Below are 26532 nucleotides of genomic sequence, written 5' to 3'. Positions count from 1 at the left end.
TTATTTTATAAAAACATTTTTTTAATTTGAAAATATTAACAATAAAAATTTTAAACTTTCATACATTGTATTTAAATTTCGAGAGGAGGGTACTGTGACCAAAAAATATTTAAATTCTGGTAATCATACTTTATACCTTGTGGTGTGCTGTACAGGTAACTAAACTTGCGTGGCACATTTCCACACATAAGAGGAAAACATGACTTAATTTTTAGGAACTAAAAGTAAATATTACTCTGTCTACATAAACTTTTTTTTATTCATCTCTATTTACAGAAACTGAAAACACGTTTCACTGTTATTGTAATTAATAGATTTTTTTTAAATACAAACTTAATGAATTTATTCATTGAGTTATGTAATATTATTTTGGTAACTACACGTATCAAAATTTAGATAAAATGAAGATATATATATATATAAAATCTTATAAGCGATATTAATTTATATTATAAAATTATAACTTGTGCTAAATTAAAATTATTAATGAAATGATAAATAATTTTAAACTATATATAATATAAATACATAATAATAATATAAATAATTATATTTTTAATTAGATTTTTTGTATAGTTCATGACAAACACTTTTTTTTTTATTTTAATAAAACAATTTAAGAGATTTTGAACGGTGAGAGGAAAACATAGCATAATTGAAGCCTAACTCTTTAGTCTTGAAGAGAGAGAGAGGCAAGGAACGAACGACGTATTCTCTCTCCTCCACTCACCTCAAATCCAAATCCAAATCCCAATTCTCCAGTCTTTGCTATGGCATCAATTTCGTCCTTATCTCTCACTTCTGTTTCCCTCCCCAAATCTCAATCTCTGGTACGTAATTTCTTCATACATTCATTCATTTTCCTATTTCCGTTGCCGCACTCACCAATGATTTTGATTTCTCCCAGGACCCCAAGAAAATCTCTGATTCTTCTTCCTCCTCTGGTGCGACACTGCCTTCAATTTTCGTTCCTGTTATGTCTTATTAGTACTATGCTCCATTCTCTTTCTCATTTCTACTACTTGTTACTTAGCAGGCAGCAGGAGTCAAAGTTGTTGTTGCGCGCCATCGTTCCAACGAAGAAAGATGCTTCTATCTTCCGCCGCCATCGTTGCCGGAACCTTGTGCAGCAATTCAGTCAGCGGAGTCAGTTTGGCAGCTGAATTCGCCGATAGTAATTCTCTATAAACATCTCAATTTTCATTTATGAATATGACGCCATTGTGTCTTTGGTGATGATGATATTTACCATTGCATGTTATGTTTAATTGTTTATGTTATAATGATAAATATGACACTCTTGTATTGTGTTGTGTTGAGCCACATATTGATGTAGAAAGTATAAAATAAGAAAAATCATAGCTACTAAGACTTGCAATGTGATGCATAGTTTGTGAATACAGTGCCAGCGCTTAGAGGGAAGGATTATGGCAAGACAAAAATGCGATACCCAGACTACACTGAAACTGAATCAGGACTCCAATATAAGGTGATGTAGTAGTAGTGGTAGTAGTAGTGGTTGTTGTAAATAGTATTTTATGGGTTGATTAAGCATGTTTTCCATTATTAATGTTTTAATTAATTTATGTACATCAAGAATGCAGGACTTGCGACCTGGGAATGGCCCCAAACCCAAGATGGGTGAGACAGTAGTGGTAATGCACATAATTGTTTCTACATTTTCTTTATTTAATTCTTTTGTTACGGTTGACTGGTTGGAAATTCGAAGTCTGATATAGCCAGGTAATGGACTGTTAAAGCATTCTCAGGTTCAAAATTTCTTTGGTTCTCTAGAGTCTAGATAGTAAACTTTCTTGGTTCACTGGGATTTTGTAAGTTTTATAACAGAAAAAATATAATAAACAAAGAAGAAGATAGACAATACGTATGTGGAGGAAATAAAATGATTTTATTCTTAATCAAATTGTTCTGAGCAGCAATACAATAAATAACAAAACAGAAACTAATTACATAACAAGATTTCAGCAAAACAGAAAATTAAAACTGACTTGCTCCTAAAGTATAGGAACCACTTGTTGACTAGGCTAACTCCATAACTGAAACAAAGAAAAACAAACAAAATATGCAGTTACAAAAGTAATTTAAACAAATTTAAACACTCCTCCTTGCTTTAGGAATTGCAAACTCCAATTCTTTGCCTTAAGAGTTCAAATTTGTTGATAGGCAGTGACTTTGTAAACATGTCAGTCAGTTGATCTGCAGACTTGCAATAAATTAAGTTCACTTCTCCACTTTGCTACATCTCTCTCAAAAAATAGAGCTTGATGTTGAAATGTTTAGTCTTCCCATGACACACTGGATTGTTTGCAATAGCAATGGCTGACTGATTGTCAACAAAAATTCCAGTTTTGATCTTCAGCTACAAAAGTAAATCACATAGAATCTTCTTCAGCCATAAAGCTTGATTTACCGCTGCTGTTGCTGCTATGAATTCAGCCTCTGCAGTGGATTGTGCTACAATCTCTTGCTTCTTTGTGCACCATGAGAAAACTCCTGAGCCTAGGCTGAAACAGTATCCTGAAGTGCTCTTCATGTCATCAACGGATCCAGCCCAATCACTATCAAAGAATTCATACAACTTGAATTCTTGACACTTCTCAAATTTGACACCATAATCAATAGTGCCCTTAACATACCTCAATATTCTCTTTGTTGCTTTTAAATGCATTTCACTTGCACAATGCATAAAACGAGACAAGAGACTTATAGCAAATAGAATGTCTGGCCTTGTTGCAGTGAGATACATTAGACATCCAATCAAGCTCCTATAATATCCTTCATCAATTTTATCAGCACCGTCTACCTTGTTGAACTTCTCCTTTTGATTCATTGGTGTGCTAACAGATTTGCATTCCTCCATTTGAAACTTCTTCAAAATTTCTTTTGCATATTTCCTTTGACAGATTAACACTTTGTTCTGACTTTGCTTGATCTCAATTCCAAGAAAATAAGTCATGAGACCAAGATTAGTCATTTCAAAAGCTTGCATCATTTCTTGCTTGAACTCCTCAACTAGCCTTGCATCATCTCTAGTTACTAAAAGGTCATCAACATAGAGAGAAACTATGAGAAAGTAATTTAAACAAATTTAAACAGATTTTGTATGGGATAGCTTTTGGACAGATTTGACAACTTAAGTGAAGAAACAAGAGTAGCTTGCATTTCTCCAAGTGGAGTCTAAACAAATATAAACCCTTAAAATTTATTGAGTTTAATAAAATATGGATAGAAAGTTAGTGTAGAATAATTTTGAATGGTGAGATTTGCAACTGCACACCCTGCAATTACTTTTACAACTGCAAGGGATCCACATCCTGTTCTTGACACTACTGTTCTCCCGTCAAATTAAAATAAGTGAAGCAACTTTGGTCTTCCAATTTCTTTAGGTAGACTGGGATGGCTACACCATAGGTTATTATGGCCGCATATTTGAAGCACGGAATAAAACCAAGGGTGGTTCCTTTGAGGTATGAATGCTTTGAATCTTCTAACTTGATACGGAGTGATTGATTATTACACACCTGTTGTGCTATTTTTATATCATGCAGGGCGATGACAAGGACTTTTTCAAATTCAAAATAGGTTATAATGAGGTGAGAAATCTCATCATTTAATGATTAAACTAGTTCCTTGCAACTTGACTAGGATCTTTGTTATACATTGTGAATGCTATTTCATGAACAATGTTTGTTGCTACGTGTGAACAAAGTGATCCAGGATGCAAGAGGGTCATAACTATTTAGGGTTACCTGGATTAAAATACTATTTCTTTTGCAAATTAGTTTTAATTTTATGTTCTTTTATTAATTTTGCATTTCCACCACTGGAAATGGGGTTGTAGAATTTTCTCCTTGGTAACCGATATGATGTAAAAGAAGGATCTTAACTGAAACCCCTTTTGTGAAAATAAGTGTCAGCTCCTTGTGTTTCTGTTTTATTTTTACTCTTCCATGCATGTACTACTCCTGAACAACATCCTGTGATGGTATTGTTTGGTTCCACTTTTATAACAAAATTATGAGTGATGGATATAGCATGCTTTTTTGGCTATACCACAAGGTGTCCTGTGCCCTTTGACTGTGGCCTGTGGGATTAAACCCTGCTTGGGCATTGTCTTCCCTTGTCCACAAGATGTTTCATGCGGGTGCCATACAAGTTTTTGTGTACTTGTTTTCAACTGAATTCATCACAATTGTTAATTCACTAAAATTATCCCTCTCCCTTATCAAAGCAAACAGATTCTTGGTTGGAACAATAATTCCTTTTTTTACCTTGAAATACTTCTTAGTTATATCCCCTACATCATGCTTCTTGATGTAATGCTTCACTTTAAAATTGCCAATGGACATTATCGATGGATGCCGAGAACATATTAAGTGCTCAATTGTGTTCTATTTTTTGGGTTCTGCAACTCTGTTTTGAAGACAGATCTCTATGTACTTTGATGTTCAGGTAATACCAGCTTTTGAAGAGGCTGTTTCGGGCATGGCTCTTGGGGGCATTAGAAGGTGTTGCATCTATATTGCTAGAAATATTTGATGCATTCTAGAGTTGTGTTATGAACAAGTTCTTTCGTGTCATTACAATAGTCTGAAATTTATTTCTTTGGTGAAGAATAGTATTTCGAATAAAATGTAATTGGAAAATAGCGCCATGCATATCACACCTACAATTAGCAGTTGGATGTCCATGAGTCATATTATTATTTTATTGAACTGCAACTCCTATCAATTCTAACTCTGAATCTGGGGAACTTAACATCCTGACTTTCATAAGTTAAAAGTATGAATCACTTGGAATATTTGGTTCGGAATCTTCTATTTAAATCATTTTAATCCTTAAAAAATATGAATATGATAGAAAACTTAGGCAAATGTATTTTGGGTTCATGTACATATACTATGGAAGAAATGTATAGGGAGAGATATGCAAATTTCATTATGTTTGTCAATGATGTAGGATAATTGTTCCCCCGGAACTTGGATATCCTGAGAATGATTTCAATAAGAGTGGCCCAAGACCAACAACATTCTCGGTAAGAAGTGAATATCTATGTTCTTCCACTATCTGAATGGATTATGAGAAAGATGCAATCCAAATATATTTTTACAGGGCCAACGAGCCTTGGATTTTGTGTTGAGGAATCAGGGGTTGATAGACAAGACTCTCTTGTTTGATATTGAGCTGTTGAAGATTATTCCAAACTGATTGATCAAATTTTGAATTGACTGTCAAATATCACCGTCAGAATGTTGAGGTTAGTTTCCCTGTCGTAAGCATTAAGAGCCACAATTGACTTAAATTTTTAATGCCTTATTGAGTTATTGTTATTTTTAGTAACTTGTGTTTTGGTTGTAGGTCTACTTATTTACAGAGGATGAGAGGATACATGCAAACAACTGTCCTGTAGAAATTTTGTTAATATTGATATTAGATGCTTGTGTCAAATGACCTCGGGAATAGATGCTATGAGATTTTAAGTATTTTGTGGTCTTCGTTGTTGGTTTCTTCAGTAATAGTAACATATGAAGCATTCAAAGCAATTCTCCCTGAACTATTGCAAACTTGAATATACTGTATGACACTGTAAGTACATGGGATGGAGCATCATATGATCAATTAGAAATTAGTAATAGTTAGCAGAAAAAGACTGTGACTGCAACGTAATAACTTTTCTAATAGCTATTGTTGTAGATAAAGTGTTAGTGTTACCATCACAACTTGTGTTCAGCCTTAGACATTTTCCCTTGTATACTTCTTCGCTTTCAAGCAGCAATAATCATTGTAATATGAGAAACAAACATAAATCAGTGAAACTGGGTGATTTTCCCATTACACTTGAATATCAAGATAAAACAATAGTGCTAAATCTGGGCATCAAAATTGTACTTGAGGTGCTTCAACATTCTGGATAAGTAACTTTATTGCTCCATTTTCCTGTCTGATTTATGTCATAAATTGAATTAATAAAGTCATGTCAATGCCAAACAGTCTTATTAATTTATAGAAGAATAATCCCTATGCATATTTTTTAGCAACACTTTTCCTTTCAGGCCAACGACCATGATATTCTAGTTAACCTCGGGAAAAGGAGAAACCAGCTCCAGTTCAAACGAGTTTTGATAGATACACAAGATTGATTTTAATGGCAAGCTTATAGATTTAGGAAAAGAAAAATACTGTAGTTGCAACAACTTGCTATATTTGCTAACATATTTATTCTAAACACTAAATGCGTGTTTAGATTAAAGCTTGTAAACTTGACTGAGTTAAACATAAGTTAGTAATTGATTTTTCAATAATAACTCAGTTTTATTACTACAAAATTGAGTTTTCTGATAAAATTTTAGTGTGCAAACATAGTTTTGAGGATAACCAAACTATGTTTAGCATTCAAAAGTACTCTTTCAACGATTAACCAAACATTAACAAATTTCTTAATTAATTTTTTTAATATAATTTATAATGTTCATACTATTAAGTTTTGGATTATTAGTTTTTAAAACATTTGATCTATAAGATTAGTTTTATTAGCCGACAAATCAATCATGTTGTCCACATCTTTGCAAGGGCATTATGCTTCTCTGTTATTCACTGCATATTTTTATTCCAACTAGTATCCATGATCATATTTTGAATGAAATGCAATAAGTTTTTTTTAATAAAAAATAAACATTTGACATAAACTAATTAAAGCATGAAAAAATAACTCATTAGCATCGGTTTACATTGAAGGGTTTGGATAAATTGCATAAGGTTCTGAATTCAAATCTTGGACATTGTAAAATAAAATAACATAAAAATGAAAGCATAAAAAAAGGCAAAATTTAAACATAAATAATATGGATTCGGTAAGATCGAGAATCGCAATGTAGGGATTCCGATAAAAATTGATAAACAGATTGAATGATAATATATATATATATATATATATATATATATATATATATATATATATATATATATATATATATATTATCTGAAGGATAATATTTTAATTTACTAAAGCATAGCTCCAAAATTACGCGGTTCCGCTCGTGCCGCATAACGTTACCAAATTCGTCTTTTTCAACAAATTCTGGATTAACTATTGAAAGACGACATGCGACCTGTGATTGCATTAGGTGAATCTTCATGCCATGACAGATCGAGGCAAGAAATGATTAAACAAAGTGATTGGACAATGTTTTGAAAAGTAATAAAATCATAAAAAAAAAACTTGACCATTTTTTTAATAAACGTTTAGGTAAATTAAGTCTTGTGACTCATAGGATTAGAGCAAGTTTCTAAACTTTATAAATACTTACTATTATAAAGATATTTATAAATTATTATTATTAACAAAATTCTTATATTAATAACAAAATTCAAACACTTAAAAAAAATCAAATATCTCCATGAAATATGAATTTGATTCTTAGTAACTAAACTGAGACATACAAATTCAACTCATTAAACTACTCGCATAATTTTTAATAGAGAAATTTACATTAATCACCCATGATGTTGTGTAAAATTACAGTCATTATATGTTATTTTAACCATCACAATTAACTTCCCTTGTAGAGAGTACCAATATAATATATAACGAGTCTCAATCTAATATTTTCAATCAATAAGAAAATTAGTGTAGGAATAGAAAAAAAAAGTGATTTTATATGTAATTTGAAAAAATTCAACGAACGAGTGTGAGTGTATTTTGCTCTTTTTAATATCATATATACATACAATTGAATAGAGGGTATGTTAAATCAAAAGGTTTTTATGATAATTGATACATGTAATTAAATTACATATTGACTAATTATCAAGTGTGTAAATCAAGTTATGTAAGATTGTTTCAATAACTAGTAGTCTCCATTTGAGACTTGAATATATAATTGCATTAAATCCTTCAAAAAAAACTTTATAGGTTAAATAATCTTATTTAGTTTGGATAGAATTGTCTCTAATAAAAAATTTCAATTGATTGAAGAGGAAATAACAAAATACATAAACTAAATTAGATATTGATAAATTATTAGTAAGTATTTATACAAAAAGTTGTTATATATATACTTGAGTGTATTTATGATATTGTATTCCGTTTAAGCATCTATATTTTATTCATAGATGTTATTTGCATTAAAACTTTTGAAATTATTCTGATTTCTTTCTTTTAGTAAAAGGTTGGACAGTTGATCATTGATAATATAGTTTGGATAGTGTTTTTTGGTGTTTAAAAATTATTAGATTTATGTCTTCTTCTAACATCGATCCTACCTCACTTGTATTTTCTAAGTTTTGGTCTCTATCTTCATTAATATAATTATGCTATATATATATATATACACTAAGCACTGAAGTTGCAATCAACAAATGCAAGTAGGCTGGGGTTGATGGTGTTGAAGCAAGAGCATGATGCGCACAGTTGAGAAAACATAAGGGAACATGATGCGCACGAAGGAGATAGAAATAACGTGAAATAAGAGAGAGAAATAAAATATCTTGTTTTTTTTAATTAAAGTATTAAAGTACTGTAATATCTTTATAACAAATAAAATAATGATTTTTTGGTCTTAAATATTTTGATATCCATTGTTAATGCTCTCAACTGAAAATAAAATATGTTAGCATTAACAATTCCCATATATATAAATAATCAGAATTAAAAACTATTTAGCGATCATGTGATTACTTTATATATATATATATATATATATATATATATATATATATATATATATATATATATATATATATATATATATATATATATTCCAAATTTAAAGTGCATGTACATTAGTGAATTTTATATATAAGCATTTACACATACTAATATACATATATACACTTAATTTTAATTGAAATACATTAACAAATTATATCATCTAAGATAATTGTTAGTTATAATTAACTTAATTACAAAGTCCAACTAAAAAACAATATATATATATATATATATATATATATATAATGTGCAATTATTTATATTTTGTAACGCGTACACTAACAAGTTATATCTTTATAATCAAAAAGAGAAGTTATATCTTTAATTATCTTTTGAAAATTAATGTACTAGCATGCCGTCTCCTTTATATTTTAGAAGGAATTCGTTAATAAATTATACCTTAAGAATATTTTAAAATAATCGAAGTTATAACATAATCATTCTAACATTAACAAATATATATATATATATATATAGAGAGAGAGAGAGAGAGAGAGTAGTTTTTCGCATTTTAATCAAAATTAAATCTATCTTTGAAGGAGTTAAAGTTGGTCCAGATGGTCTTAATTTGAGATAGTTAAATCATAACCATAGATGTCTTAAATTTCCAAATCCACTTTAATCCCAGATTCCCAAGTGTTGTTGGAGCCTAATACGATCGAATATTAATGCAGTTATGTCTGCTGCATCAAGTCAAGACACCACAGTCATTTTTTAAGCGAAGGGGCTTAAACTTCAAAGACAATAGAGAACAAGAAAAATACGACAAAGAAACATTATTGTGTTCATACCACATAACGTACCAATGCATTGGGGGATTCTTTTCAATTCAAGATGCGCATCTGCATGCAGCTACCAAGTGTCAATGGGTCACAAAACATCCATTAATTTGTTGGCACAGTTGTTATTCTCATGCCACTGTGTAATGTTACTAACTGTCATCGTGCAATCATCTTATTATGATATTATCATCTCATATATTGGCCAGCTAGTTACCCAAAAATCATCGCTAAATAGTTAAAATTAAGTGTCTGTATATTAGTATGTGTAAATGCTTATATATAAAATTCACTAATGTACATGCACTTTAAATTTGGAATATACATACACACATATATATTAAGTAATCACATGATCGCTAAATAGTTTTTAATTCTGATTATTTATATATATATGGGAATTGTTAATGCTAACATATTTTATTTTCAGTTGAGAGCATTAACAATGAATATCAAAATATTTAAGACCAAAAAATCATTATTTTATTTGTTATAAAGATATTACAGTACTTTAATACTTTAATTAAAAAAAACAAGATATTTTATTTCTCTCTCTTATTTCACGTTATTTCTATCTCCTTCGTGCGCATCATGTTCCCTTATGTTTTCTCAACTGTGCGCATCATGCCCTAGCTTCAACACATCATCACCCCCAGCCTACTTGCATTTTATAAATTATAAAATTAAAAGTTTTTATAATTAATTATTAAAAACATTTAAATCTAAAAAATTGTAATATAATTGTAATACTAATAAAAATAATATCAGTGGTTGATAATAATTTATTTATTTTGACTAAGTTACTAAAGTTCATTTATAAGTTTTAAAATTTATACTTAGTGTTGACAAGTTGACATATCAAAATTATCAAAGTAAGACTATATATGTATGTAAGAAAAAATATAACAAGAAATAAGAGTGAGAATATTCTGTCCAACGTCCATAACAGACTGGCCACAGAAACAAAACATTCTTAAAGCTAACAATGGAAGTATCCATCGGACTTCGTCAACCACGTTAAGGATCGATTATCACTTTATGTAGGCAATGTCCTGCTGTACCTTGTTAACTATGCAATAATTTTTGTCTAAAGGGCCCTTTGTAGTATCAGGTGACTAAAGGAAAAGATTCTTATAGAAAAAGAAAAAAGGATTGAGAAAAGTAAGAGATTTGATATATGATACGATGAAAACGAAAGAAAGTAATAAAAGGAGGGAAAAATGTTAAATAAATAAAGATAAAGAAAATACAAAAAAAATTAAAATTAAAACCCTTGATTCTCATTAAGAATGATTAAAGTTACATTCTATCGAGTATCTATTTCTTTGGCCATTTTGCGCAATCAAATCCTCAACGTTAAGGAGATCGATGCATGTATAAAACTAGTTTTTCTTTCTATTTTCTCTCTCTCTCTCTCTCTCTTGTAGTCTTGTTAATTAGAAAGGAGTCATTAAAGAAGGGAACATTGTCGTTTGTATATGGCTACTACCTACTAACAAAGGACCCATGAACCATTAAAGAAGAGAAATACCTAAAAATTGTCGTTTATATATGGCCATATAAGTAAAGGAACGGCGTTGCCTTGCCCCTAGAAGAAGAAAGAAAACACTTTATTAGCTGGTTGCACGTTTTAAATTATGGCGTCTTTTCGAACGCGGTTCATATAATTAATCTTATAACTTTTGTCTTTATTTAAACATTAATTTGATATCATTTTTGTTGGGATTATAGCAAATGACCCGTACAGAAAAGTATTAATACGTGAATACATGTTATACGTCATAATATGAAGTGTATGTTTCGACATATATAGCTTTTTTTTAAATTATTTTAAAAATAAAAATTGAACTAAAATTACATATTTTTAAAAAAAATATGGGAATCAAATTTGTGAATTTTTTAAAATAAAAGGATCAAATATTTGTTTCTGTTTTGAATTGTGGAGACTAAAATCGAAATGTTTTAAAAGAAAGGATCAAATATCTCTGTTCTAAAATGAAAGGAGGAACAAAATTCTGAATTGAACAAAATAACCATATACGAAAGATTAGATACCGTCCTTTTTTTATACTAATTAAGGAATTCAATGACAGCAATACTTTATACCGTGATTTATGAATTATGAACCCGAAAACTCTCTCGTGCTAACTAAGGAATCAATGGCAGCAATATTTTTTCATAAAAAATATTTTAATTCTTTAACGATGACTCTAATTATATGTTTGATTGGAGGAAATTAATAAAAGAAAAAAAAAGAGATAGATCCATTATCACTGCCACACACAATTCATGTTTTTCTTTTTGTGATCATGTATCAAATATTTTTCTTTTAAAAATAGTTGGACCGTATGATAGACTTTCTAAGTTTGTATTAGTTTTTGGATCATTCATTGATTTAAGGACAAAGGATTTAGTCATCTATTTTGTAAAAAAATTAGTTTTAATCGCTATATTTTACTATTGAACATTTTGGTATCTGAACTTTTAAAAATAAATATTTTTAATCCAATAAAATAAACACCACATAAGAAATAGTATTAACAGTGTCTGTTTTGAAGAACTAAAAATATTTATTTTAAAAGTTTAAAGACTAAAATGTTAGGTGTAAAAATACAGTAACTAATACCATTTTTTCCTGGATTTTATTATTTAGATATGGAAATGAAAGAGAATATCAAAATATTAGTCCTAAATTAGTGATCAATAGGGTCGATCCAATAATAAAGAATTTGAACAATTTGCATAGACTAGTCTTAAGTTTAAAGTTAGCAAGTAATATTATTCCTCAGTTTCATGTTTATAGCAACGAGCTGGCTAGGATTCAAGAGTGGTTGAGGAGGAACCGGGACTGCAGAGTTCTTCACATACACCTTCGTACTTGCAAGGATATATATAGATGCCAGGTCTGATACTCAGTTGAAGGTGCTGGTTGAAGCTCCCTTGGAGTTGGTTGGTCATTTGCATTCTGATGCAACTGGCATGTGTTTCAGAGACTGTAGTTTTTGGTTTGGCTCTCTCATGTAACCAAAAAAAAAAATTATATTATCGCCGTTCTTCGTAAATTAAAAATATTAGACTTCAAAAAGAAAATTATAATATTTTTCTCCAAATCAGAGATATCATGTAAAATATAACATTTTCAAAGATCGATTGAGAATATTATTTATATATATCATGCATAAAAAAGTTTACATTTATAGATATGTGATTAAATAATAAAAAATTATTAATATTTCAAATTAATACTATATCATACGTTAAAATATAGTAGAGCAATGGAATATTAATTAATTTTTAAATTATATGAATTTTTTAAAGACTTAATGTATATTTTGTGAGAACTTTGAATTCTATGAAATATCTACTTTGTCAGACATATATGTTTGTTGAGACTGATTTTTTCAATTAAGTACTTTGATGTGTTAATTCTCCTATATTATTCTTCTTATACTGCATTCCTTTATTTTAGAAGGTATACTGCATTCCTGATATAATGATAATTTTAGTTTTTTTTTTGTTTTAAGAAAATTATAGGGAAAATTAATAATGCCCTAACCAATGTTTATAATTTATAAAAAGGATCCAGTTACGGATTACCAGTCACATGTTAAGATATTACCAATTTTTCCCACTTAATAGTTTTTTGGTAATTTAAATTTAAAGTACGAGTGTTTTACAGAGCATATATATTACTCCTTATCTTTTTTTTTTCAAGTATATTACTCCTTATCTTTGCCAATGGATTTATCTATATATAAAAAAAGAACATCTTTGTCAATGGTGGTAAAATAATTTTGTATAAAATACTAAAATAAGAAATATAATATCTAATAATCACCCTTCTCGATCAGTTGTGTTTTTCTATTTCTGTTTTTTTCTTTGTCTTTCTTTTAGGAGAAACTGAAAGCACGGATTGAGCAACGAAGAGCCTCAGGCTTTGTTTCACTGCATGTTTGCCTACCACTCAATGAAAACCAGCATGCTTCGCGTGGATTATGTGTATAAATCGGTTCTTATTTTTACCGCGGCCAAGACTATATATTTTAACAAATTTGCAGATTCATTAAATATGGCAGCAATAAATAAAACACTAGTAAATCCCCTCACAATTTCCATCATACAATACAATTGATGGAGAAAAGAAATAACGAGCTCTATACATTTATGATGGTAAATAAAAAATGGACGTCATATCAAATCATAATTGCAGATGAACAACCAGGGAAACAAGGTAAATGAAGAGTGTTCCACCAAAACAAGTAAGACCAAGAGTCCCACAAACTAGACCTGTGAACTCAATTAAGCTGAACTCCTCTTTGTTTGATCCTTTGGTTATTCTGTGGTCAGAAACTGGGACATAATTCCAACCATGTTGAGATTTGCAACACCTTTCCAATCTCTCCTTCACCCTCACCATCTCTATCCTCTTCTTTAGAACATTTAAATTCGCATCTATGTTGGTGGATCTCCCTGTTGATTATTGATCATGGTTATTACAAATAATGAGACGAATAATGCAAAAGAGAATAAGAGATTAAATTATGAAATTGATGATCACCTTCATCTTGATAGTTTTGAACTTTTATTATTTGCGGCCCTCGACGTATATTGCTTCTTTTGAATTTGAGATATGGTCCTCTTGCTTGTACGGAGAAGAAAGAAGGGAGAGAAGCAGCAGCCATGTCACTTTGCACCTTAATTTAGTTCTTGTTAATTACAATATATATGATCACTGACTAATGACTATCACTCACTTCTGAAACAAAAATAAAATAAAATGGTAAGAACTAGCAAGCTAGGGTGGTGGTGGTGGTGGTGCTATAAAAGTAGTGGAGTACCTTAAATTTCGGAATATTTATATGGGTTGGTTAGCCTTATATTATAGGTTCCCTTGACCTTGAGTTCTATGATAGGACATGAGAAAGGGTGTTTTAGGGGTCAAGATTCAAGATACAATCCCGTGCTTTGAGGGCCGGGAAAGAACTTGATTGATAAGAAATAGTTTTTGATGATATTCTAAGAGTGGAGGAAAGGCTGTAGGAAAAGTCGTGGTTGCAATTAATAAATGTATATAACCCTGACTTTGGTGTTATCTATTCATGGATTTGTTCCAACTGACCGGCTTCTTTACTTTATTAACTAATTATTTGTTTTCTTCTTTAAATTAGATATTACCCATCAATTCCTATATCATAAATTAGAATACAATTTTGAGAATGAGAGATTCTTTTTACACTTTTAAGTAAACACTCTCAATATTTTCTTTCTTCTTTTTTTTCAGATACATTTTATACACTTCTCTCGGAACACGTAACCAGTAAAATAAATTTATCAAAATTCTCTCATTTTATTTGTATTTGTATACTTGATGTTTTTACAACGGTCTATCTATTTCAGTTTATCAAATTTTATCTTTATCAATGTAAAATATAATTTATATATTTTTCAAAAGACCTTTTTATTATAAATTGTATTTATTTTAAAATTTATATACTAAAAAAATATACTATATATAAATTTTAATTATATATATATATATATATATATATATATATATATATATATATATATATATATATATATATATATATATATATATATATATATATTACACTTGCACAAACCGGAATGTAACTAATTCATTATTGATGCTTTATGTTATTAAACGAATAATTGGAGTTGACTTAACTTTATTATATGAGTTATTATATATTTTTCGTCCAAGGAATTCCTTAACGAGAGTTATAACCTAATTCCAAAAAGTATGTGAAGATTCATTTACAGAATTAATCTTTTCTAAAAATACTTTTTATACACACAACATATGGAAGGTTGAAATTATAATCACATATTTAAAAAATATAATTATTTATCAACTATGTCATATTATGTTGGTTCACATATTTAAAAAATATAATTACTTATCAACTATGTCATATTATGTTGGTAGATTTTTTTTATGAGTTTTATGTTGATAGTTGATAATTACTATGCATACTTAGTTTATACACTTAAATTAAATAGTAATTATCTAATTTATTCTCTTTTGATGCTTCTTTTGACTTAAAAATATAAGAATTTAACTTTTTTTTGAGTTTTATCTTGAGAATGCTAAAGTTAATAAATTTATAGATTTTATCCTATTTTTTTAGAGTTTTGATACACTAACAAAAGACATGAAGATGTTGAAGAATTAAAATAATAATGCGTTCAATGTGTTAGTGTGAAAAGCCAAACTGAAAGCTAACTGTATCATGTATGGGCGCTAATCGTGCAACTAGAAGCTTAACACCTGATCATTTAACCTAGTTGTACTTTGCATGTATACTAAGTTCGCATATGCAAGTGTAACTTATAATGATTTTTGAAAAGCATGATTGTGGAACATTTTGAAAAATATAAAAAGATTACACCATGCTTTTTGGATGAAGTTAGTAGAGGATACAAAAAAGAAGAAAAACACTTATTTGAGAGTTCTTCCACTTTTTCCGTATTGGACTTCCAGACTATCAATTTCTGTTGGATTTATAAATTTGCAATCCGTATCCATTAGGGAAGGACAAAATTAGAATTGTATATGTTGTATTGGGTGTACAGCAATTTGCTGTATGCAAAAAGAAAAACTGAACATATTTGGTTTAGGGCTAATCCTCGCCATTTCTGTTTTTTCTTTTTTTAGACAATCGTGCAATAAAATAAATTAAGATCATATTCAAATTACTCAAACATAAACCAGGGTTTCTTTTTTTTCCATTGAAGATTCACTAATTCAGATAAAGCCCATATTATCACATAAAAAAACAAAATAAAGCCCAATTATTATTTTCAGAATCTTATCATATCTTATAATTTAAAATTACGTGAGTTAAAATTTACTTACTTTTGATGTTTTCTTTAAATATTTATAATCCCTTCCAATAGTATTATATTATTTATACTTAGCATACATTAATGAAATTACAATATTATTTATTTAAAATTCATCATCATGCCCACGTTTTCCTTTACCAAATTATTACATATTATATTTTTTTTAATAAAATACAGTACAAAAGAGATAAACATGATGCGCATTAGTTCCCTACACATATTTGTTGTGTATTTTGCAAACTTACAAAAATATCTTTTTCTTTTAACCCAGGTAACAAAGAGATGAGACATTGTATTTGTATGAGTACGTGGCGGTTACAAGAGGAGGCGTGATCGAGTCAACATGATGAAGGGCTAAGATTGAACCCTAGTCAAGATTGATTTGGTAATTTTACTACCACAAATTAAATAAAAAACCGGACCATAGACAGAACAGAAGGCACAGCGCCGCCTCATCTCTTCTGCTCTCTCATTACGCTCTTTCCTCCGATCTCAGGTTTGATTTTTTCTTCATCTCTCTTCATCTTATTATTCATCTCGATCTTTTTGCTTCTTCGTATCTTGTTTTTGTTTCATCATCTTAATAATAATTTTAGTGATTCACATTGTTGTGCTCTTTTGTTTGATGCTTTTCTCATCAAACTTTGCATCACGCGTATTGATCTAAGTTTTGTGGGGGGTTTGAATGCAAACCACCATACACGTTATGGCTATTCCTTGTCCGATGCTATTGTTAAGGACTTTAGGCTGCTCGACATGTGTTTTCTAGGTTTTCTATTACTATTCTGTTATGTTTTTTGTGCTATTACGATAACGCCCCTGCTTTATTTAATTTGTGATGCTTTATGGCTTGTGTCCTGATTTAGCATAAGATACCCACCCATAGACTGATATATGAAATCTTTGGGAATAACAATTTATGAGCTTGGTTTTCCATTGTTCCTGATATATGACTGGGTCTTTTTTTTTTATTGTTTCATTATAATATTGTGTTTAGGACTTGCCTTGAGTTTCAATCTTGTAATTTTAACTATTATTTTTTCTGGATTTGAATTGTAGGTGTTGTTTAAGCTTCCTGTGTTGGCTTGGTATCCTTGCAAGTTCTTCTGTAGCAGATTCCAAGGTGAAGGTGTCACGTTAAAGTTTCTTTCATGTTTGAACAGGCTACTATCCATTTGGGAGCAACTGAGCTGCTTGGATTGTATTTTTCTTCTTCTAGAAAAAATTACAGACCCTCACCACCCAGACTTAGTTGTATGAACGGTTGGCCACCTTCCATTATCCTTGAAGGAGATTGTTCAAGGATACAGGTTACCTTAGAGGCTGAAATCACAGCTGCGTATAATTTGAATTCCAGCGTTTGCTGCCTCTGAATATCTCTGGAACTTTGTAAGTCAACAAACATGGCTTTACAGAACATTGGTGCTGCAAACAGTGATGATGCCTTCTACAGGTATAAGATGCCTAGGATGATTACCAAAATTGAGGGCAGAGGTAATGGCATCAAAACTAATGTTGTCAATATGGTTGACATTGCAAAGGCACTGGCAAGGCCTGCGTCTTACACGACCAAGTATTTTGGTTGTGAGCTTGGGGCCCAGTCAAAATTTGATGAGAAGACCGGCACTTCTCACGTCAATGGAGCACACGATACTGCTAAGCTTGCTGGCCTTCTTGAGAACTTCATTAAGAAATATGTCCAGTGTTATGGTTGTGGAAATCCTGAAACTGAGATCATAATTACTAAGAATCAAATGATCCAGCTGAAATGCGCAGCTTGTGGTTTTGTGTCTGATGTTGATATGAGAGACAAGCTGACTACCTTCATCATTAAGAACCCTCCAGAAGTTAAGAAAGGATCCAAAGACAAGAAGGCCATGAGGAGAGCTGAGAAGGAGAGACTGAAGGAAGGTGAATTAGCTGATGAGGAACAGAAGAAAGTGAAGAAAGAGGTTAAGAAGAAAGGCTCTTCATCTTCTAAGGATGGCACTAAATCCACCTCTTCAAAGAAGAAAGCAAGTGGCTCTGATGAAGACCGCACTTCACCTACTCACAGTCAAATTGATGAGAAAGAGGAGGCTCTAGATGAGGATGATGACGATGATGTGCAATGGCAGACAGATACGTCACTTGATGCTGCTCGTCAACGTATCCAAGAACAATTAAGTGCTGTGACAGCTGATATGGTTATGCTTTCTACAGATGAACCAGAGAAGAAAAAAGAAGCAAGTAATGGAAATGATGGTTCTCAGAATGGTAACTCAATGCACTGCAGGACCTTGGTTGGTGAAGTGAAAGCAAATTTGAAGAAAGGTGTTGGAGCAAATGAATTGCTGTCGCAACTTGCAGCACATCCTGTACCTGCTCAAGAAAAGATGAGTGCTCTGGTTGAAGCTTTGTTCGAGGGAACTGAGAAAGGTTTTGCTAAAGAAGCTGATAAAAAGAAGAACTACTTTTCTGTTGCTGTTGCGGATGAGGGATCCCAGCCGTTGTTGCTTCATGCTATTGAAGAGTTTTCTTGCAAGTCTACTTCAAATGCTTTGAAGGAGGTTGCCCTGGTTCTAAAGGCACTCTACGATGCTGATGTGTTAGAGGAAGAACACATAGTGCAGTGGTATCAAAAGGGACTGAAGGGTGATAACAAGAACTCTAGGATTTGGAAGAATGCTCAACCTTTCATTGATTGGCTTCAGAATGCAGAATCAGAAACTGAGGAAGAATAATTTGTCCTACATTCTCCGTTACTTATGTTTGCTTGCTTGTGTTATGTCCTTTATTTCCAATTAAGGGTCTTATTGGTCCCATGTGTTGTTCAACTACTATACTTGCTAAAAATTTGGTGTGAGGGGTGCATGGTTGCTGGACTAGTATAGCATGTACGCGTCAGTGAGTTTTGTGTTGTGTTGTTCTAATGTATTTTGGTTTTTGGTTGGTGATGATTATGTTTTCTGTTTTAATAAAACGTGTCTTGATAATATAATGCTGTTTTTCAAACATGTGGTTGATATGAACATCTTCTAGCTGCGTAGGGAATCTCTATAAGACAGATCACAATGTCTTTTTTCTTTACCCCTTTTAGTTTTGTTGGATTGTTGGGGGAGGGTTTGATAGAGGGTGCTTCTGAACAATAGCTTCTGTGGTTATGATTATGAATTGGGTAAGGCATATTTTAGGCCAATTGGGTGTGATTTTGATTCACATATGCTAGTATAATTGTTCCTCCTTCTCAATTTTGGTTAAGTTGGACGTGGGTCCTATATTTTAGGCAGATAGGCCTAGATCTAATCATCTAATATTCCACTTCAATTTAGGTATGTCTCAAATGAAAATGAACGAATGAGATAGTCATGGTTTTCTAGAGAGATAAAAACGGGGGGAATTAAAGAAACTCGTGACTATGCTGGTTATGGATTTTGTTTGCTGGTTGGCCGCATTACCTACAGAAGAGAATGATCTGATTCTTGTGCTGGTTTTAAGAACAAAAGACATTAGCTGTAGGCACTTTATATGTCACTATCATTAAGTTTTGAGATCACATTGACGCGGCAAGTTAATTTGTAAACAAATATACCAAATTGCTATAAAAAAAAGTCACAAATTATATATTCAAACCGTAAAAAATTGGTGACTAAAAATATTTTACTAAATTGAGAGACTAAAAATTATAAATTTAAATTCGAAAGACTACGGATGACATATCTCAAATTTGAGGAATTAATAACAGAATTAATTTTTTTTTAAAAAATTGTAACAAACAGGTCCTACATTAACTGTAATGTGTAGTTAATGAGTAAAATAAGTAAAACAGAAAGTGCAAATTAAAATATACTTCCTTCTTTCTTAAGATTTATTTGTCTTTTTTATAAGATATTTTTTTATTTTCAGATGAATTAATTATTTTTTTCTTATATACCCTTATTTAATTATTCTTTCTCTAAATATTAATGAAAAATAATTTTATAGATAAAAAAAGATTATAAGAAGAAAATTTTGAAATAATAATTTAAATAATAATCGTGATTAATTAAATTAATTGTTATTTTAAGGAGAGTAAATTAGTTAAGAAAATAGATAATAAGTAACCATTTTATTTTGATGTTAGCAAATGGTGATGACAATTTATATACTTTCTCATTCTTTTCTTTCTAGGTACAACCGGTGATGACAATGTATATACTTTCTCATTCTTTTCTTTCTGGTAACAACTGATGATAACAATGTAATTAGATGCTGTCGTGTATATTGTAGTATATACAGCATCTACTTACATTGATGGACTTTCACAGATGAGTAATTATATCAGATTTCTCTTAAATTTGGTCTGTTTTCACCCTTCCTGTACATAAAAAATAATTACGACTTCACTCTGATTTATCTTTTCAACATCATAAGTTATAAACAATTTCTTCATCCGAAGTTGACCATGGAATCACTGAATATGAATGACACGCAACTGAGATTGTCCTATTTCATTTTCCTCGTGTGCTTGCATAGGGGAATGCTGAATATCGAGTGTCTAACAAAAGCAAATATGCAAGGATCAAGACTATGGACTTTGGAAGTCACATATGTAACCTCGTGCAAATGTTCAAGAACAAAAAATGAGTTTACTAACCTGATATTGAAACTGTTGCATTGCAATAATAGCTTTAACCATTATATATACTGGTACAATCATTCCAATGATTCTCAACACTACTAGCTGCAATGCATTGAAGAAAATAAATTCTATTTTAGACTAATCCTCTCAAAATAGTTAATTGTTTCTATTATAAATAAATATCAATTTTCTCTTACCATAAACACAGCCAATGAATATGCTCTTGCTCCACTGAGTATAAATATGATTGGAAGTGTATGGCGTAAAAGAAGAAGAACAATAAACTGCAATAGAAATGGAAACAACCTTATTCAAAGAAGAATAGCTAGGGAAACGGGTAACATTAGAACAACCAGTGCCATATTCATTTACTTCTGTTGTGCATAAAAATGGACACAGATCTAGAAAGTTGTCTTTGTCACAAGATTCATATATAAATAAATTTCAAATTGTCATGTCTCCCTACTACAAAAAATTATTGCATGATCTAGGTTCATGATGTATCAACCAATATCCGTGCGATATATGTACCACATTTTTCAAATTATTGCAAATGTCATGTAAAGATTGATTGAGACTTTCCATACCACACATAATTTCTCACCTACCACTCTTTTTTTTTTTTTTTCATTTTCTTCATGCAAAACACATTTATGAAGGGAGGAAAAGAAATTACAATAATGGCAATAATGCGGAAAAATATCAAGCTTCTTGTAGAAGGTGCTGATGAATATGCAAAGTCAAGGTCTAGGAATTCACGATTAGCATTAAACATCGCTATGAACTGGTGGTTTTGAAAATCCCTTCTTGAAATCTCCCAGTTCCATCTGACATAACAATCGTGTATCATCATTTGATTATAGAAAAAAATAAAGAAATATATATATAAATTAAGACTATGAATTCAATGACTAATTAACATTTACCCAAAATTTATTGGAGAACCACCATAATGTAATAGAGGAGGCAATGGAGGTGCAGTATAGCCGGGCTTGAGTTGCTGTAGTTACCAAAATGGGGAAAAAGGTAAGATTTTCTCATTAATTTTCAATAAATTAATGAGCACACAAACTTGTGAATAAGATAATATCATAGAACAGACCCGCTGGCAAATTTCACATATAGTATCACCCTTCTCGTTGCACCATCTTTGAACACATTTTTTGTGTGCATACTACAATGATCAAAAGAAAAAGTGAGCTCAAAATATGAGCCAGCAAAAGTGCCAATATTGCAGATAATTGAAAAATATCCTAACATATGCACATATATGTAGAAGTTAACATGCAGATATTGAATATCACTAACCCCAGACATTAATCTACTGATTCAATAAATTGGCCAGTACTTCAAAAGATTAAACAAATATCATGGTTTAGTAATAATCATTAATTTTCTTATCAGTAATAATCATTTAGGTAAACCAAATGTCAAAAATAACTTTGTATAGAGAGACGGACAAGCTTGCACAAGCATAAAGCTATGCAAATAAATTTTACGAACTAACATTATTGCAAAAGCAATTAGCATGAATTTAGCAAGGCAATCCTACCTTCAATGTGCCACAACAAGAACAAGGTGTGTCCATGTTGGACTCTTCATCCTCATCGTGGCATATTCGACACTGTACCAATATATTAGGAGATGACATAATTTGCTCATCCATCTAAATCATATCAACATGGTTTGACCACAGAGTTGTTTGTTTTAGATCTCAATAACAGGTTCAAGGGAAGATTAAGTATGTAGCCTACCAACCAACAAAACAAACTGTTCTCTAATCCTCTCAGCATTAACACATTTATATTTAAAAATTAAAAGAACAATTTAAATCGATTCCATCCATCTTTTCGTGCAGTTTATTTTTGCTTTATAAATTATGAGTAGATTATTATTTATTTGTTTTCTAAATTTCTTTGGTTTGCCTGAGGTGGTACGTTTCACAAGAGATAAGGGAAGAAAAGAACTTCCGCATAGACACGGAAGGTATACTATTAGGTGTTAGCAATCTGCCAATCAAACAAAATATTCATCACAAACGCAGTATATGAATCTTGACATTGCCTACCAAAGATGAACATTGGCATTGGAATATAATTTTTTTTATGTAGATGCTTTTCCAAATGTTGTATTGGTCAAAACCTTCCTCTAAATTTTCCTTCGCCTTTCTCCTATCTAGGTTTGTGTAAAAAAAATTGCTATTGTTATAAATGCTTTACGCTTCTAATAATAATTAATTAGGAAGTTCATATGAAAAGTTATGAATTAAAATTTTCATATATATTATTCACACAATATTTTTAACGTACACTTTTCTTATCTCACTCTTTTATACAAAATTGTACAAAAAAAAATATTGCATAGCTAAACATTTCTCAAAAAGTTATTACGCGACGTGAAAGGAAATACGTATCGGATAGTTGATACCACATCCATATATTCATATGGCTAATGAGAAGACAAATAATATGTTGGAATATTATAATTATGTTAATTACTTAGAGTTAGACAATAGAAAATATTATTGTAATTTCTTAAGTCTAGAGATGTAACGACGACATGTGCCTTTTACTGTACCAAAAATGAAAATTATAGCTTACACTTGACATTATATGACTACAAATAGAAAAAAGAAATTGGACTTGAAAATTTAGATATATAACTTTTATTTGAATTATAAGTAATGTTATAGAAGATGAATTTATTTTATTTTATTTTATTTTCTTTAGTTATGAACCAGCAATGATCAAATATGATTTTGCCACGCCAATTTATTTGTTCATTTTTCAATGTGTCAATAATTGTATCTTTGTAAACAAAAATAAATAAATTCTTTTATCACATCTCTCATTTGTTCAGTTAACCTTTTATTGTCCATTTAGACATAAATTACTTTATTTGAGGTGTTATTTGTTTGTCAGGAACTCCTTAAACATAGATAAAGGCTCACATTTTATATGCTTTCTTAACTTTTTGTCTTGGGTATGATGGGATCCTCTCAAGTGTTTTGCTTTCCTTTTCTTCTAATCAATATATTTTGAGATACTTCTGTTTGGTGTCGTAGAGTTTACGGTACCAACATAATTAGAACGTCAAACTCTATTTCATCTTCTTTTTGACTTAAAGAAAAGGGTGTTATTCCTTGTCCGTTGTCGTGAGTGTTTTAAAACACAATCCTCACTAACTCATCACTGCAATCTTCATCAGAGATTGAAGGTGGTTTCTTCCTTGTCCTTAATTTGAATATTAATATAATAGATGCCCCTTGCAGCTATTAATTAATTGGTTTCAAAACTCTACAAGAATTGTGGTAAGGCTCCTAGCTATGAAAACCTAAGGGTATTTGGTTGCGCTGCATGTATTCACATGTCAGTGAAAAGAAACTGGAACCTATAGAGCAAACAAAGGTATTTTAAAGTGTGGCTAACATAAGAAAAAGGGAAATGGATCCAAATCTGTCAGTCTTCCAAAGTTCCTTGAGGAGGCTATGTTGGATCATTCTAACAACCAAGTTGGAAGTCCATCACGTACAGCTCTATGATTCCTAAAACACAGACCATTTTGGCTAAAGGATTTTATTTGAATTTTAGGATTTGTTTCCAGATGGTTAATTGGCCATCTTTTTCATGCTTTGGCAGCTTAGGCTATATATTTTCATTGTAAATACTGTTTGAGATATGTGGAAAATTGTTATTAATTTTACCGTACTTTCCTTTAATTATTTTCTTGACTTGAAAATCCTAACTCTCTTTTCCTTCTATTCCCCACGTACTCTTTATGTGACATGCTGAGTCGCTGCCTTTTTCTCTCTCTTTTTTTTCTTAAAAAAGTAAATGAATTATTGCCAGTGTACGTGCCACCTTTTCAAATCAAGATGCATGATTTTTTTTATTTGATTTATTTGCGTGTTGTTAAAACATTGATTTTTAAGTATCCGAAGTTCGAACAAGCACACATTAGTAAGAAGAATCTAACGTTTCCCATTTATCACTCAATTAAACATGTTTGAATGTTCAAAATGCACACACATGACAACCAAAGAGACTCTAACTTCTTGCCAATGTTCAAATACTGAATCTTAGTCGTTTAAATATGCATAGTTCTAACAATAAGACCTTATAATAAACTAGCTAGGTCAATGTTCAAATAGTACTGAGGTTTGAGAGTTGAGACATTAATGAGTGTACAGAGATCTTATATAGAATACATAGCATTAAGAGTCTTACTAATATTATTTTAAATTTATTAGTTAAAGAACATTTAACTTATATACTGTACTAAATATTTTCAATTACTTAAAAAATAGTAAATAGATTTTATCCTTTCTATTTAATAAATATAAATTTCATTAAAAACCTTTTTAAACAAGTACTCTAATCTAAAAACACTAGGTAGCATTTATTTATCAAACTTATATTAAAAATATTTTAAAATAGTTTTATTCTAAAATAATCAAAATAATTAAATAAAATGTCAACTAACTTTAAATCAAACATCTACTATATAAATATATCAATGTAGCTAGGTTGAGTCTAGAAAAAATGGATTAATCTCTTACAAAAGTGATGAATCAAAGTTTAAATTTATTAAAATATTCACTTACGTTTAATACCAAATAATAACATTTTTAAATTAAATTTTCTTCGAAGAAAATTGAGAAAAAAAGGCCTTAGGCATTTTAGAAAATTTGTTACTCTTTCCTTCTCGTTCTAGATTTTTTTACATAAATTAAATAATTAATAAATAAATAAGTATAATTATTATATAAAATTTAGTTAATTTATAAATTTTATCATCCATCATATTAATATTACAAGACATATAAGAATATAAACGTAAAATAATCATTAATATTATATTAAAAAAATTAAAATAATAGTTATTATTTTAAGACTTGATTTTTCTTTTTACATGATAAACATTACGAAACCGAGGAAGTATCAATTTTAGTCCGACTTGTGATGATAAAGAGTATAAATAATTGAGAAGGTGCTCGTTTGCATGTACGTAACTAATAATTAAATATTAATACACACTTTGCTTTCCCAAATACTATTGATTACAGCCGAAAAAAACAAAAACAAAAACAAAAATGATCACGAATGGAGATTTCTCCCATTAAAAGCTTGACTTTAATTTAATGACGAGATACATTGGCTACACTATTCACAAACAGTGATTATTGCTCCAGGTAATTACTGTCGAACACAAGACTTTCGTAGGTATGTGATTTATTGTCCTCGTTAAAATAGGAACATGTTTGGACCCTTTTTCAACTTCAAGCATAAATTAAAAAGTGAGCTTAATTATGCATCAGCACAGCAAAGAACGCGAGGTACATCGTATGCAGGCGAAGAAGACCAAAACAAATTATGTTAGTGGGCAACTTTTCATCAGATTGAAAAGAGAATATTTTAGGTCTTCTTTTCAAAATATTGTATTTTTTATATTATAACTCTATCCTAATATATATATATATATATATATATATATATATATATATATATATATATATATATATATTAAAACTCGAGCCTACTATAAAAATGGCT

The 26532-nt window shown here is 30.3% G+C and overlaps 4 protein-coding genes across 5 annotated transcripts; 2 read left to right on the top strand and 2 right to left on the bottom strand.

The window, feature by feature from the left end:
* Positions 1–643: 643 nt before the first annotated feature.
* On the top strand, positions 644–5890 carry LOC114396352 (peptidyl-prolyl cis-trans isomerase FKBP19, chloroplastic-like). Of its 2 annotated transcripts, none has more exons than XM_028358274.1 (11): positions 644–830; positions 908–944; positions 1037–1174; positions 1404–1489; positions 1605–1655; positions 3408–3488; positions 3570–3614; positions 4474–4529; positions 4981–5056; positions 5134–5278; positions 5380–5890. In XM_028358274.1, exons 1-10 carry the CDS (start codon positions 771–773, stop codon positions 5227–5229), a joined length of 726 nt encoding a protein of 241 aa, XP_028214075.1. In that variant the 5' UTR covers positions 644–770; the 3' UTR covers positions 5230–5278; positions 5380–5890. The 2 variants fall into 2 exon arrangements, with proteins under 2 accessions (XP_028214075.1, XP_028214074.1); XM_028358273.1 differs by having other exon boundaries at positions 1034–1174.
* Positions 5891–13551: 7661 nt separating this feature from the next.
* LOC114395886 lies at positions 13552–14550 on the bottom strand. The gene is made up of 2 exons (XM_028357755.1): positions 14069–14550; positions 13552–13980 (listed from the first exon to the last, which is right to left on the bottom strand). Exons 1-2 carry the CDS (start codon positions 14190–14192, stop codon positions 13709–13711), a joined length of 396 nt encoding a protein of 131 aa, XP_028213556.1. The 5' UTR covers positions 14193–14550; the 3' UTR covers positions 13552–13708.
* Positions 14551–16749: 2199 nt separating this feature from the next.
* On the top strand, positions 16750–19376 carry LOC114395664 (eukaryotic translation initiation factor 5-like). The gene is made up of 2 exons (XM_028357495.1): positions 16750–16876; positions 17440–19376. Exon 2 carries the CDS (start codon positions 17784–17786, stop codon positions 19101–19103), a length of 1320 nt encoding a protein of 439 aa, XP_028213296.1. The 5' UTR covers positions 16750–16876; positions 17440–17783; the 3' UTR covers positions 19104–19376.
* A 1107-nt stretch (positions 19377–20483) lies between these two features.
* On the bottom strand, positions 20484–22811 carry LOC114394533. The gene is made up of 7 exons (XM_028356142.1): positions 22533–22811; positions 22083–22154; positions 21907–21980; positions 21657–21807; positions 21178–21264; positions 20996–21082; positions 20484–20896 (listed from the first exon to the last, which is right to left on the bottom strand). The coding sequence occupies exons 1-7, from the start codon at positions 22644–22646 to the stop codon at positions 20810–20812; spliced, it is 672 nt and encodes a 223-aa protein (XP_028211943.1). The 5' UTR covers positions 22647–22811; the 3' UTR covers positions 20484–20809.
* Between the last annotated feature and the right edge of the window lie 3721 nt (positions 22812–26532).

This window comes from Glycine soja, chromosome 18, assembly GCF_004193775.1.
Source record: "Glycine soja cultivar W05 chromosome 18, ASM419377v2, whole genome shotgun sequence".
NCBI classification, from domain to species: domain Eukaryota; kingdom Viridiplantae; phylum Streptophyta; class Magnoliopsida; order Fabales; family Fabaceae; genus Glycine; species Glycine soja.
This window is presented reverse-complemented; position numbering and strand designations above follow the sequence as displayed.